This window comes from Mobula birostris, chromosome 25 (genome assembly GCF_030028105.1).
Source record: "Mobula birostris isolate sMobBir1 chromosome 25, sMobBir1.hap1, whole genome shotgun sequence".
NCBI lineage: Eukaryota > Metazoa > Chordata > Chondrichthyes > Myliobatiformes > Myliobatidae > Mobula > Mobula birostris.
This window is the reverse complement of record NC_092394.1, coordinates 43601839-43614018: the sequence shown is the minus strand read 5'-3', so window position 1 is coordinate 43614018 and position 12180 is coordinate 43601839. Positions and strand designations below refer to the sequence as shown.

General features: G+C 44.2%; 1 protein-coding gene across 2 annotated transcripts in view; it reads left to right on the top strand.

Moving 5' to 3' along the window:
* The first annotated feature begins 7553 nt into the window (after window positions 1–7553).
* Window positions 7554–12180, top strand: part of hip1 (huntingtin interacting protein 1) — a 320161-nt gene continuing 315534 nt past the window's right edge. For both annotated transcript variants that reach the window (XM_072243134.1, XM_072243136.1), the window contains exon 1: window positions 7554–7706. In XM_072243134.1, coding sequence (XP_072099235.1) covers window positions 7602–7706 — 105 coding nt within the window. In that variant the 5' untranslated portion in view covers window positions 7554–7601. The remainder of the gene's footprint in view (window positions 7707–12180) is intronic.

The window sequence follows — 12180 nt, the reverse complement described above, 5'->3', positions numbered from 1 at the left end:
TGGTTGAGGGTTCACAGGTATAAAAGAAAGGGTAAGAGTATAGAGCGTGAAATGAGGAAAATCTTCTTTGGACAGCCAATGGTTAGAATCTGGAATATGCTATCAGCAGATGGGGTGGAGCAGTTCCCATTATTGTCTTTTGGATGGAATTGTTGAGGGAAACTTTGCAAAGCCAGGAAGAAGAAACTAGGAGTTTTGAATGTTCTGGTAGATCTCAAGCATTGACATGATAAGCAAATAGTTTCCTTGTACGTGGAGTTTTTTTTTTTGTCCTCTGTTTTTTAAATTTTGTTTTGGCAGTACCATGCCCAGGCATCATCTCCACCTGCATTGCCAACACACATTCTTACTGGGAACAAAGATGCTATTATTATCAAACTTCTTACCTGAATCCACTCTCGAATGAATTGACTAAACAGTTTGCAACTTAGAATGTATGTAAAAATCCTTGGCATCCAGCATGAAAATAACATCATGGAAACAATAAGATGATTCTGGTCTTTTCTTCTGCCTTAGATGTTCTGAAGTTTGATGTATGAAGATGATGAGAATAAGTTGAATTCGTGTGCATCATTCTATACATGTTCTCTCACACACACACACTGTATACATGCTTGCTTACACACACATCCATATTGTCTAGTCCTTTGCGTCTTAAGAATGATTATGATTTGAGCGTGCTTATATGTCTTTCTTGAACAGAACTTCTATAGGCAAGCTGACCCATCTGCTAAACCATTTTTTAAATTGAATTCTGGATGTCTGCCTTATTGGCAGAGCCAGCATCTATTGCTTGACTCTCCTCCTTGGGAAGATGCTGGAGCTGCCTTTTCAAACTGCTGTGGTCTTCCATCTTCAAGTATTTCCATAGTGGTCCTAATTTTACAGCTGCCATGACTTAGAACTAATGCCAAAGAAGGTACAGTAACAGAATTCAAAGTCAGAATGATGGGTAACCTGGAGGATAATCTGAAGGCCATCACATTCTCATGGACTTGATTCTTCTGTCCTTCTCAGTGATAGAGATTACTTTACTTTATTGTTGCCAATCAATTGATACTAGACCGTACAGTCATCACAGTGATATTTGATTCTGCGCTTCGCGCTCCCTGGATTACAAATCAATAGTAAATTTTAAATATTTAAATTATAAATTTGAAGCTCAGGAAGTACCATTGGAAAAACCCAGCCAAATGGTTCATTGATTTTCTTTTGTAGACAGAAAGAAAATGTGTACATCCTCTTAGTTCAATAGTTCCATTTAATATCAGAGAACGTATACAATATACAACCTGAAATCCTTGTTCTTTGCAGACGTCCACGAAAACAGGAGTGCCCCAAAGAATGGGTGACGGTAAAATTGTTAGAACCTCAAAGCCCCCGACTCCCCCTCCCACGCACAAGCAGCAGCAAAGCAACAACTCTTTCCCCACTTATTTCAGCAAAAATCCATCAGCACCCTCCACCCACCAAGCAAACAATAGCAAAAAAGCCCCCAAGACCATGAAAGACCATGCATACAACAAATACTAAACATTCACCCAACACTTCAACATACCACAGGCTCTCCCTTGTCCCTAATAGAGGGACAGAGATGTGTCACACAGCAAGAGGGGAGACCAACAGAACAAACAATTTGCTGATAAATGGTGTTGGGGTATTGAGAAATGCGCATACTCTGAAAGGATGGTGTGAATAGAAGTTACCTCATTGTAACTGCATACAGTTTGAGGATTGCAGTGATTTCAAAACTTACTTACTGCTGATTACACTGCTGGCATTTAGGCATCAATGAAGGTCCTCCATCTCTGTCTGTCCATCCATCATACACAGAAAAAGGATTCTTCATTGCTGTTTCAATAACTTTTTTTTGACCAGTCAGAGCTGTTAGCCCTGAGCTGAACACCCAAACCTGGAGCATCAGTGAACCACTCTTAGTCTGGCCTCTACCCTTTGACCTGTTTGGCATGACTGACCCTACCAAGAGTCAAAGCACAAGGCCCTGACTCTAGCCAACATAGCTCACTGGGTTATTAAGGCACATAAGCCTCAATGCGTCCCGTGTCCAGTTCCGGTCGCCTCACCATAGGAAGGATGTGGAAGCATTGGAAAGGGTACAGAGGAGATTTACTAGGATGCTGCCTGGTTTAGAGAGTATGGATTACGATCAGAGATTAAGGGAGCCAAGGCTTTACTCTTCAGAGAGAAGGAGGATGAGAGGAGACATGATAGAGGTATACAAGATATTAAGAGGAATAGATAGAGTGGATAGCCAGTGCTTCTTCCCCAGGGCACCACTGCTCAATACAAGACGACATGGCTTTAAGGTAAGGGGTAGGAAGTTCAAGGGGGATATTAGAGGAAGGTTTTTCACTTGGAGAGTGGTTGGGGTGTGGAATGCACTGCCTGAGTCAGTGGTGGAGGCAGATACACTAGTGAAATTTAAGAGACTACTAGACAGGTATATGGAGGAATTTAAGGTGGGGGGTTATGTGGGAGGCAGGGTTTGAGGGTCGGCACAACATTGTGGGCCAAAGGGCCTGTACTGTGCTGTACTATTCTACATGCAAACCACGACAAGGCTGTGGACCTCTTGGAGGAATGGTTTCAAAATTGGCCAAATGTCAGGAACAAGACACAGGCAGATCTTAGACTTTCTTTTCTTTTTCCTCATCAACATTTCATGCAATGCCCATGGTCACATGAGATCTGTTTAGTCCACTGAGTCTATGCTTCAAGCAGGGCTGCTTGTCAGATTGTGACCCTGCCCACAACAAGCCCTACCCAAAACTTAACCCAAAACGCTGGTCAATAGTTTTGGCAACCCTTCAACTGTTCGATCAGCAGAAATGACTCCTGTTTTCCAGTTGCCTGTTTATTCTCTGTTGTTGGCTATCTACATGGTTTCCACTGTAGCTCCAAGCAAGCCCGAGGGACAACAGGACGACAGCTCACCTTCCTGGCACAGTAATCACTAAAAGCTAACATGCAGGAGCAACAGGCAATTGGAAAGCGTATATAGGGCTTTATTATGAGGGTACTGGAGTACAGGAGTCACGATGTTTTACCGCAGTTATAAAGGATCTTGTTAAGACTGTACTTGGATGCACAAGGTTGGTTTGCTGAACTATAAGTGGATATACTTATCATGGAAGGAGTGTATTGAAGATTCTGGAGGTTGGTTCCTGGGAAGGTAGGTTTCTATATGATGAGAGACTGAGTAGACTGAGCCTGTACACACCAGGGTTTAAAAGAAAGGGTGTGATTTATTTGAAATAAAAATTTTAGAGAGATTTTTAAGCCGATGGGACATGGACGGGATGGTTCTCAACTCCTGGGCCATGGAAGGGAAACAATTTCAAAATAAGAGTTAGGCCATTTGGGGCATAGTAGTGTAGTGGTTAGCACAACGCTTTACAGTTCCAGTGACCTGGGTTCAATTCCCACCACTGCCTGTAAGGAGTTTGTCTGTTCTCCTCTGGGTGCTCCGGTTTTCCTCCCACACTCCAAAGACTGCTTAATTGGTCATTGGAAATGATCCTGCAATTAGGCTCGGGTTAAGTCGGGGGATTGCTAGGCGGTACAGCTTGAAGGGCCGGAAGTGCCTATTCCACGGTGTATTTCAATAAATAAATAAAATCGAGTTTGAATGAAAAGACACTTCTTTGCTCAGAGCGTGGTAAATCTTTGAAATTCTCCACAACAGAGGCAAGGAACTGGTTTTTATTGTATTTTAATACAGGTGACGATCAGTTTATGTGACATGTACCGAGATACAGTGGAAACACTTATTTTTGCAAGTCATCCACACAGATCATTCCTAACATAAGGGAAAAGCAATAATGAATGCAGAATATAGTGACACACACAAAATGCTGGTGGACCGCAGCAGGCCAGGCAGCATCTATAGGAAAAAATAGTCGACGTTTTGGGTCGAGACCCTTCGTCAGGACTAACGGAAAAAAGAGATAGTAAATCTCTTACTATCTCTTTTTTCTGTTAGTCCTGACAAAGGGTCTGAACCCAAAACGTCGACTGTACTTTTTCCTATAGATGCTGCCTGGCCTGCTGCGATCCACCAGCATTTTGTGTGTGTTGCTTGAATTTCCAGCATCTGCAGATTTCCTCGTGTTTGCAGAATATAGTGATACACTTAGAGAGAAAGTGGAGTGCAGGGAGACAATATGATGCAAGGACCAAGATGAGAGAGATTATGAGGTAAAGATTTCATCTTTAATGTACAGGAGGCCCATTCAAGTGTCTTGAATGAAGAGAAGCTGTCCTGGAATTTGATAGTCTATGTTTTGAGACATTTGTATCTCCTCCATGATGGAAGGGGGAGAACTGAGAATGCCCAGGTTACAAGGGATCTTATGTTGGCTGCTTTTCTGGGACCAGAAGGTGCAGGCAGAGTCCAGAGAGGGGAGGGTGGTTTTCAGAACAGTCCAAGCTGCATTCACAACTCTGCAGTTTCTTAGAGTCTTGGGTAGAGCAGTTGCCATGTCAAACTGTGATGCTTCCGGATATGATTTTTGTTTTTAAATGGCACATCCACAGAAGGTCAGTATGACATGCTGAATTTGTGTAGCCTTCTGAGAAAGTTGAAGCACTGCTGTGCTCTCTTGGCCGGAACATCTATCTGCTTTGACTGGGATTAGCTATTGGTGAAGTTTACATCTTGGAACTTGAAGCTGTCAAACCATCTCCACTTCAGCAACGTTGATACATACAGGGTCATGACTTAGGGCCTTCAAGCCTGATTCACCAATTGTCAAGATGATAGCTGATCTCCACCTACATGAGGTGAAACCCAGTCACTGAGTTTAGGATCAGAATCAGGTTTAATATCACCAACATATGTCGAGAAATTTGTTGCCATGCAGCAGCAGTGCAATGCAATACATAATAATACCGTGAATTACACGATATACACACTCCTTAAAAAGTCAAATTAAATAATTAGTGCAAAAAAGTAGCAAGGTTCATGTGTTCATGTCCATTCAGAAATCGGATGGCGGAGGGGAAGAAGTTGTTCCTGAATCACTGAGTGTGTGCCTTCAGGCTCCCGTACCTCCTCCCTGATGGTAGGAATCAGAAGAGGGCATGTTTTGTGTGATGGGGGTCCTTACTGGTGGATGCCGCCTATTTTGGGGCACCGCTCCTATACAGGATGCTCGGGGGACTGCCGCCCAAGATGGAGCTGACTGGGTTTATACTTTCTGCGGTTTATGTCAATCCTGCGCCGTAGCAGCCCTTCCCCACCCCACCCCTATTCCAGACAGCGATGCAGCCAACTAGAATGCTCTCCATTGTGCACCTGTAGAAAACTGCCAGTGAAATTTCATTCAAAAGAGATGTTAATAGGCATCTGGATGTTTAGGGGAATCGACATACAATGTACGGGGATGGTGTAGGGAAGTGACACTAACGCAGATCAGCTATCATCTTGGCAAGTGAAGAATCAGGTTCGAATGTCTACATGGTAAACTCTGATGTTAGTATTGCAACACACACAAAATGCTTGAGAAAACGTCAATTGTAACTCTTTTCCTAGAGACTGCCTGGCCTGCTGAGTTCCTCCAGCATCTTGCCTGTGTTGCTCGGATTTCCAGCATCTGCAGATTTTCTCTTGTTTGATGTTAGTATTGCTTACGTTTTAACCCAGTAGTGTCTGGCCTATCAGACTCTGCATTCATCATTAGTGGCTTTTGTGTTTTAAATAGGACATCCAGGACATCTCAAGTGTCCTCTTTCTTTAAGGATCGTGGTTTCCCTTCTACCGTCATCAATGATGCCCTCACCCGCATCTCCTCCATTTCCCGCACTTCGGCCCTCACCCCATCCTTCTGTCACCACAAGAGGGACAGAGCTCCCCTTGTCCTCACCTGCCACCCCACCAGCCTCCGGATCCAGCACATTATCCTCTGCAACTTCTGCCACCTTCGACAGGACCCCACCACTGAGCACATCATTCCCTCTCCACCCCTCTCCGCTTTCCGCAGGAGTCGGTCCCTCCGCGACTCCCTGATCCACAAGTCCCTCCCCATGGATCTCCCACCCGGCACTTATCCCTGTAAGCGTAAGTGCTACACCTGTCCCTACACCTCCTCTCTTGCCACCATTCAGGGCCCCAAACAGTCCTTCCAGGTGAGGCAACACTTCACTTGTGAGTCTGTTGGGGTCATCTATTGCATCCGGTGCTCCCGGTGCGGCCTCCCCTACATCGGTGAAACCCGACGCAGATTGGGGGACCACTTCGTCAAGCACCTCCACTCCGTCTGCCACAACCGACAGGATCTTCCGGTAGCCACCCACTTCAACTCTGCTTCCCATTCCCATTCAGATATGTCCATACATGGCCTCCTCTACTGCCATGATGAGGCTAAACTCAGGATGGAGGAGCAACACCTCATATACCGTCTAGGTAGTCTCCAGCCCCTTGGTATGAACATAGAATTCTCCAACTTCTGGTAATTTCCTCCCCCCATCCCAGTTTCACTCTTCCCCTTCCCCCAGCTGCCTATCATCTCCCTCATGTTTCCACCTCTTTCTACTACCCTTTGTGCTGTCCCCTATTCCTTCTTCACCTTTCCTATCACCTCCCTGCTTCCCCTCCCTCACCCCTTTATCTTTCCCCTTACTGGTTTTTCACCTGGAACCTACCAGCCTTCTCCTTCCCACCCTCCCCCCACCTTCTTTATAGGGCCTCTGCCCCCTCCCCTCTACAGTCCTGACGAAGGGTTCCGGCCCGAAACGTCGACCGATCTTTTCCACGGATGCTGCCCGACCTGCTGAATTCCTCCAGCGTGTTGTATGTGTTTTAAATATGACGTTTACATATCATTGCATCGTGTATTATAATGTAATATTATACTTTTTTTGCATTTTTGTTCTTTTTGTTATTAATTTACCCAATTCTTTCCCCACTTTAGTCAATTAACCTCTCTTATTTCCCTCCACCCATCACAACTTTGTGTTCTCTTCATCTCGTTCCTCTTACCTTGCCTCCTGTTTTTCAGTCCTGAAGGCAGGACTGAAGGCAGTCGGAAAGGTTAATTGTTTCATTCCTCTCTCAAAGATACGGCTAGATTTGACCGCGTTCTCAGCATTCTGTGGGTTTATTCAAACCCCGTTATGTGTCTCTGCCTTAGCTACTGCCTGCAGGTCGAGAGCAGATTCACTATTTAAAAATAGCCGGGCTTCAAAATAGTAAGCCAAACAAAAACCTTGTGACTTCTCCGATTGGAAGCAATAGTTTAGCGCCCAACTTTGGGTAACTTTTAACTCGTCAACCCAAGCCAATGGTGAACTTTCAACCAATGCAGTGAAGAGCTGGGGAAAATTATCCAATGAAGGTTGGGCAGCGTCACGCTCCATCCAATAGTAACCCGGGTCGTTTGATGATGTAAACAAAGCCGGACAACGAGCTCCAGATGTTGATTGATGGCCTTATTGGCCATTAGTCTCCGGAGCAGATATCCACTACTGTCCAATTGGCGGTGGGTTTGAGGGGTTGAGGCCAATGAGAGGGGAGTGTGGGCGGGCTGGGCTGAAGCTGGGGAGAAGTGCGTTGTCGCTGGAGTGGTGTGGTAGTCGGGGACATGGAGAAAATGACCAGTTCCGTTAAACAGGTGCCGGCTCAGCTGCTGCGGGGCCGCCCGGGCAACAGCCTGGAGGCGGAGAGGGAGCACTTCGAGCGCAGTCAGGTGAGGGGGATGCGGGAGGTTGGAGGGCAGGGGTGGGGTGTCGTGGCGTGGGCCCCAACCTTCTCCGCCCGCCTTCCTGTCCGAATGATTAAAGTTAATCCTCGCCCCGGCGCTGAACTTTGCAGCCTCTTCACTGAGGTGATTTAAAATCTAAATCTAAGCTCTCGCTAGCTGGAACTGTATGCTTGATAGTGTCTTCGTAATGTAGTCTCTGTGTAGGCAGTCGAAATATTTTAATTTAACTTGCAAAACTTAGAGATGTTGCGGTATCTCCTCGTGTGAATTCTACCTCGCTGTTGTCCGCGGTTTATCAAAAGCTCATTGAAATTACTTAAAGAATGATGCATATTGCATTCGGTGATAACTTTTTTGCTAGCATGCTACTTGACCCTTCAAAAATTGGGTACTGATCTTTCTCTGTTTGGAGCTGATACAATTCCAGGAGGCGTTAACTGCAAACGTGCTGATCTTACTGTGCCTCGAACATGCAATTAATGGAGCACTTGGACTGGGTTTTCAGACGAGGGTTTGCGTACACACTAATTTTAGTCTATAGTTTGGTTAGAGCACGAAGTTTGAGAGTGTATTCCTGTACTGAATTAAATAAACGCAGTAGGGGTTGTGGAATGATACCCGGATTTTGATGGAAGAATGTTGAACAAGACTTCATGAGCACAGTAATGCTTAACCAATGTGCATGGTAGCTGGTGCTTTCCTGCTCCTGGAGCCATACCTACCTACAGATATCACTTGTTACCTGTTAGCCTCTCATAAGCACGGATGCTGGAAGTCCAAAGCAACATGCACTAAGTACTGGAGGAACTCAGCAGTTCAGAGAGCATCAATGGAAGCAAATAAACTGAAGTAGGGTCTCAGCCTGAAACGTCAACTGTTTATTCATTTCCACAGATGCTGTCTAACCTGTTGAGTTCCTCCAGTATTTTGTGTTGGCCTTTGTCTAATTAGACCCGGCTGGTGGCATAGTGGCACCAGCGTCGGACTTCGGGACGAAAGGTCCTGAGTTCGAATCCAGCCGGCTCCCCTGCACGTTTTCCGTCCGTGCTGGGTTGCCATCTGGTGATCTCTTTGGAAACTCACCCGGCAAACCACTGCTGTAACTTGTCTCGTACGCGGTTCCACACTACGTCAGAGAGGCGTGGAGGGAAATCGTCCGCTAACTGGAGAAACTCTGGATGCAAGGTACCTTTCCTTTCTATCGCCCCCCTCTCTTCTATACTGTTCCCTTCCAGTCCGAATCGGGATTTTGACCAAAAATGTCAAGAATTACTCCCTACCCCCCACAGTTGCTACCTTACTCCCCACCGGGTTGTTTGTGTTTTCGGAAAATATTGCCTATTGGAGATTGAACAAAAGATCAATGTGTCTACAGTGGTTCTACTTGTATGGTAAATATTGTGCAGAAGGTTGTAACTTAGTCTTCTGTGACCTAATTAGCTTTAAGATAAATCCTTTCTACCTACTAAAGCTAACCTTACTGTGATGTTCTGGATGATGGTTTTAAATTAAAATACTGGGATGGGGGGAGAATATGATTTCTCAGTTGCCATGAGGTTGTACAGTGCATGGGACTTTAAAAAAAAAAATTACATTATTTTTTTGAAAGCTGGCATGCTTTGCCCGAGTGAAGCCTTCCACCATTGCAAACGAATTTGAGTTTGGGTTTATACAAATTAATCTGATTCTACCATTATATAGATTTCGTATTATTTAAAGCAAGGGTTCCCAACCTGGGGTACATGGACACCTTACTTAATGGTGTTGGTCCATGGCATAAAGAAGGTTGGGAACCCCTGCTTCAGGGTGACCATAGGATTTAGCTGATTTTGTGAAGATTTTTATGTTGCAATTTCTGATATTTTCCATTCATACAGAACTTCTTGGACCATCTTGTGTATGTTTGAACTGAAACAAGTTATTGGTCAGTCATAGACAGTGTTGGAACTGCCAACACTATTAGGTACTGTGTCCAAGAGATGCAGGGAGGTGGATAAAACTGGATCAAATGGTAGCTGCAATTTCTTTCCACATACTCCATGAGAGAAGTATTTTAGTCTTGTAAGCTTTTATTGGAATTTTCATATAGTCTGCACTACTTTGTGTTGCAATTGACTTGGTAACTTTGGGATGCATGAATGGTATTTACTGTGGAGACCCTCAGGCATTACAAAGTTTGAAATTATTATTGGCATTTTAGTAACTTCAAAGGTGTAACCTTCAAGGCAGTCATTATGAACCACATCCCCTCTGGCTTATTCGTCAACAGGTTCAATAGGTACATTTAATGTCAGAGAAACATATACCACATACATCCTGAGATTCTTTTTCTTACAAACATCCATGAAAACAGAGGAGTAACCCAAAGAATGAATGACAGTTAAATGTTAGAACCCCAAAGCACCAAGTCTTGATCAATTTATCAAGAAAGTAATATTTAAGGCAATGTTCAACACTGTTGTAAATTTGACTGTAATATGTGACTATTTTTTTTTAAAAAGCCTCTAAACATTGTTCCTCTTCTATTTTTCCTTTCCTGTTTTAGTTTATTCAATTTAAGAAGTACTCAGTTTCATTCTGGTAATTGCATTCATATTTTGCCTTGCAATCAGATGTCAATCATGCTGGGTTTGGCATTTTGTTGCACTGAAAGGCTTCTTCTAGCTAGATTTTTGTTCTGCTGTTGGGAAATCAGAATCTCCTTACAATAGTTCAAAGTGCATTTATTATTGAAGTAAGTATAAATTATACAACCTTGAGATTTGCCTGCTTCTGGGCAGCCGCACAACAAAAAAAACTGAAAGAACCCATTTTAAAAAAGACCAACTAACATCCAATGTGCAGAGAGAGAGGGGGAAAAACATACACACCGTGCTTACAATAAAAGCAAGCAACAGCATACAGAACGAAAGGCCCATAGACTCGGCCTCTGATCACACAGCAGGACAAATCATCGTGGAGCTCGCGGCCCAGAGAAGCTGGAGCAGTGTCACAATCTCGGCTTCGGTGCTGTGGAGAGCAGAGCAAACGTCGTGGAGCTGCAAGCAGAACTGGCCCAGCCCTCGCCTCTGGGTCCCAACACCCTGCCTTTCCAGTCCATCTGGCCTGGCGTTTAAATTGTCCAAACATCGGGTCACTCACCGCACTAGGAGCCAGGCCCTGTCGCTTTGATATGCTCTGGGCCTGGATGTTCCAGTCTGTAACCAGCCTTTCCAAATCGGCCCAGCACTTAGATTGATCAGACCTCACTCTTGGTGCTCCCAAACTCCTCTGCTTTGACTTTCCTCCGCTTCGCATGCTCCTACTCAGTCTTGACCGTGTCCTGACCCCACTTCGACCTCACACCTTGACCCCCAAGTCAGCCTCGCTTTTACTCAACTTTTCTTTGTTTGCTGTGATAGTTTACAACAATTTTCCACAGAACGTGTTATTAATAAAGTATTTAGTTGTATTTCTTGCTTTATGAACCACCAGTAAGCCGTCGCCCATCTTCAGTAACTCCACTTTAAGCTGGAAGTCTGAAGGATTTGGATTTTGCTCCTGCTTTTTGGGGAGATCTGTCCATACGTGGATGATTTAAAATGGTGTTTTTAATGTGGGGATTAGTTCACTCCTGTTCAGTGAGTTGCAGCATTCTTTACTAATAATGACTCTTTAAAACGAAATTGTTTTTAGCTTTGAGGCATGAATTAAATGGGTGAGAATGCAGTGCTGAGGCAATCTGAGTCAGTTGGATTGGGAAAACTATCTTCAGCAAAGAAGTGAGGGTAGATGCACATTCCCCGAGGACTTACTCAATGCAGACTCTTGTCTTGAAATCATTCAGGCCTCTGAATTCCAATATCAGCATCTGAGCATACTGGGTTATCCAGTGAATTCCGAAAATTTAGAGCCTCTTCAATATCAGTCTGAAATGTCTAACACAGTTTAAACTTTAATCCTAAAGGAAAAAGCACATGGTGGAAGAACTCAGCCAGTCAAGCAGCATTTGTGGTGATAAAAACCAGTTAAAGTATTGAGTCAATGAGTTATAAAGCTCAGAAGGTCTCAATATCCTCCTTTATCCAGGATTCCTGACTCCTCCCAGTCTTGCCTTTCACACTAACAGAGGCATTCAGACCATGAACTGTCATTATCTTGCCTTTAAAAGCCTCACAAACAACCTTTTGCAAGCTCTTGTCTTGAACCATCAAAAATCTCTTTGCCCCAACATTTAGAAGTTGAACCTATGGACCAGTTCTGTTCCTTTCTACAATTATTTAAAAACTAACAGAACTATGGTCACTGGTCCTCAAGACTTGGGTTTTGGGTTTAGGACATATACATTTAGCAATTGGCTTTGGCTACCAGTCTTCACATCTGAATATGTATTGTGGATATAATTTGGAGTGCAGCTCTGAACGATAGGTTCCTAAAGGCAGTGAATCTCAGACCAGATAATGCTGATTAAAGTTCATTT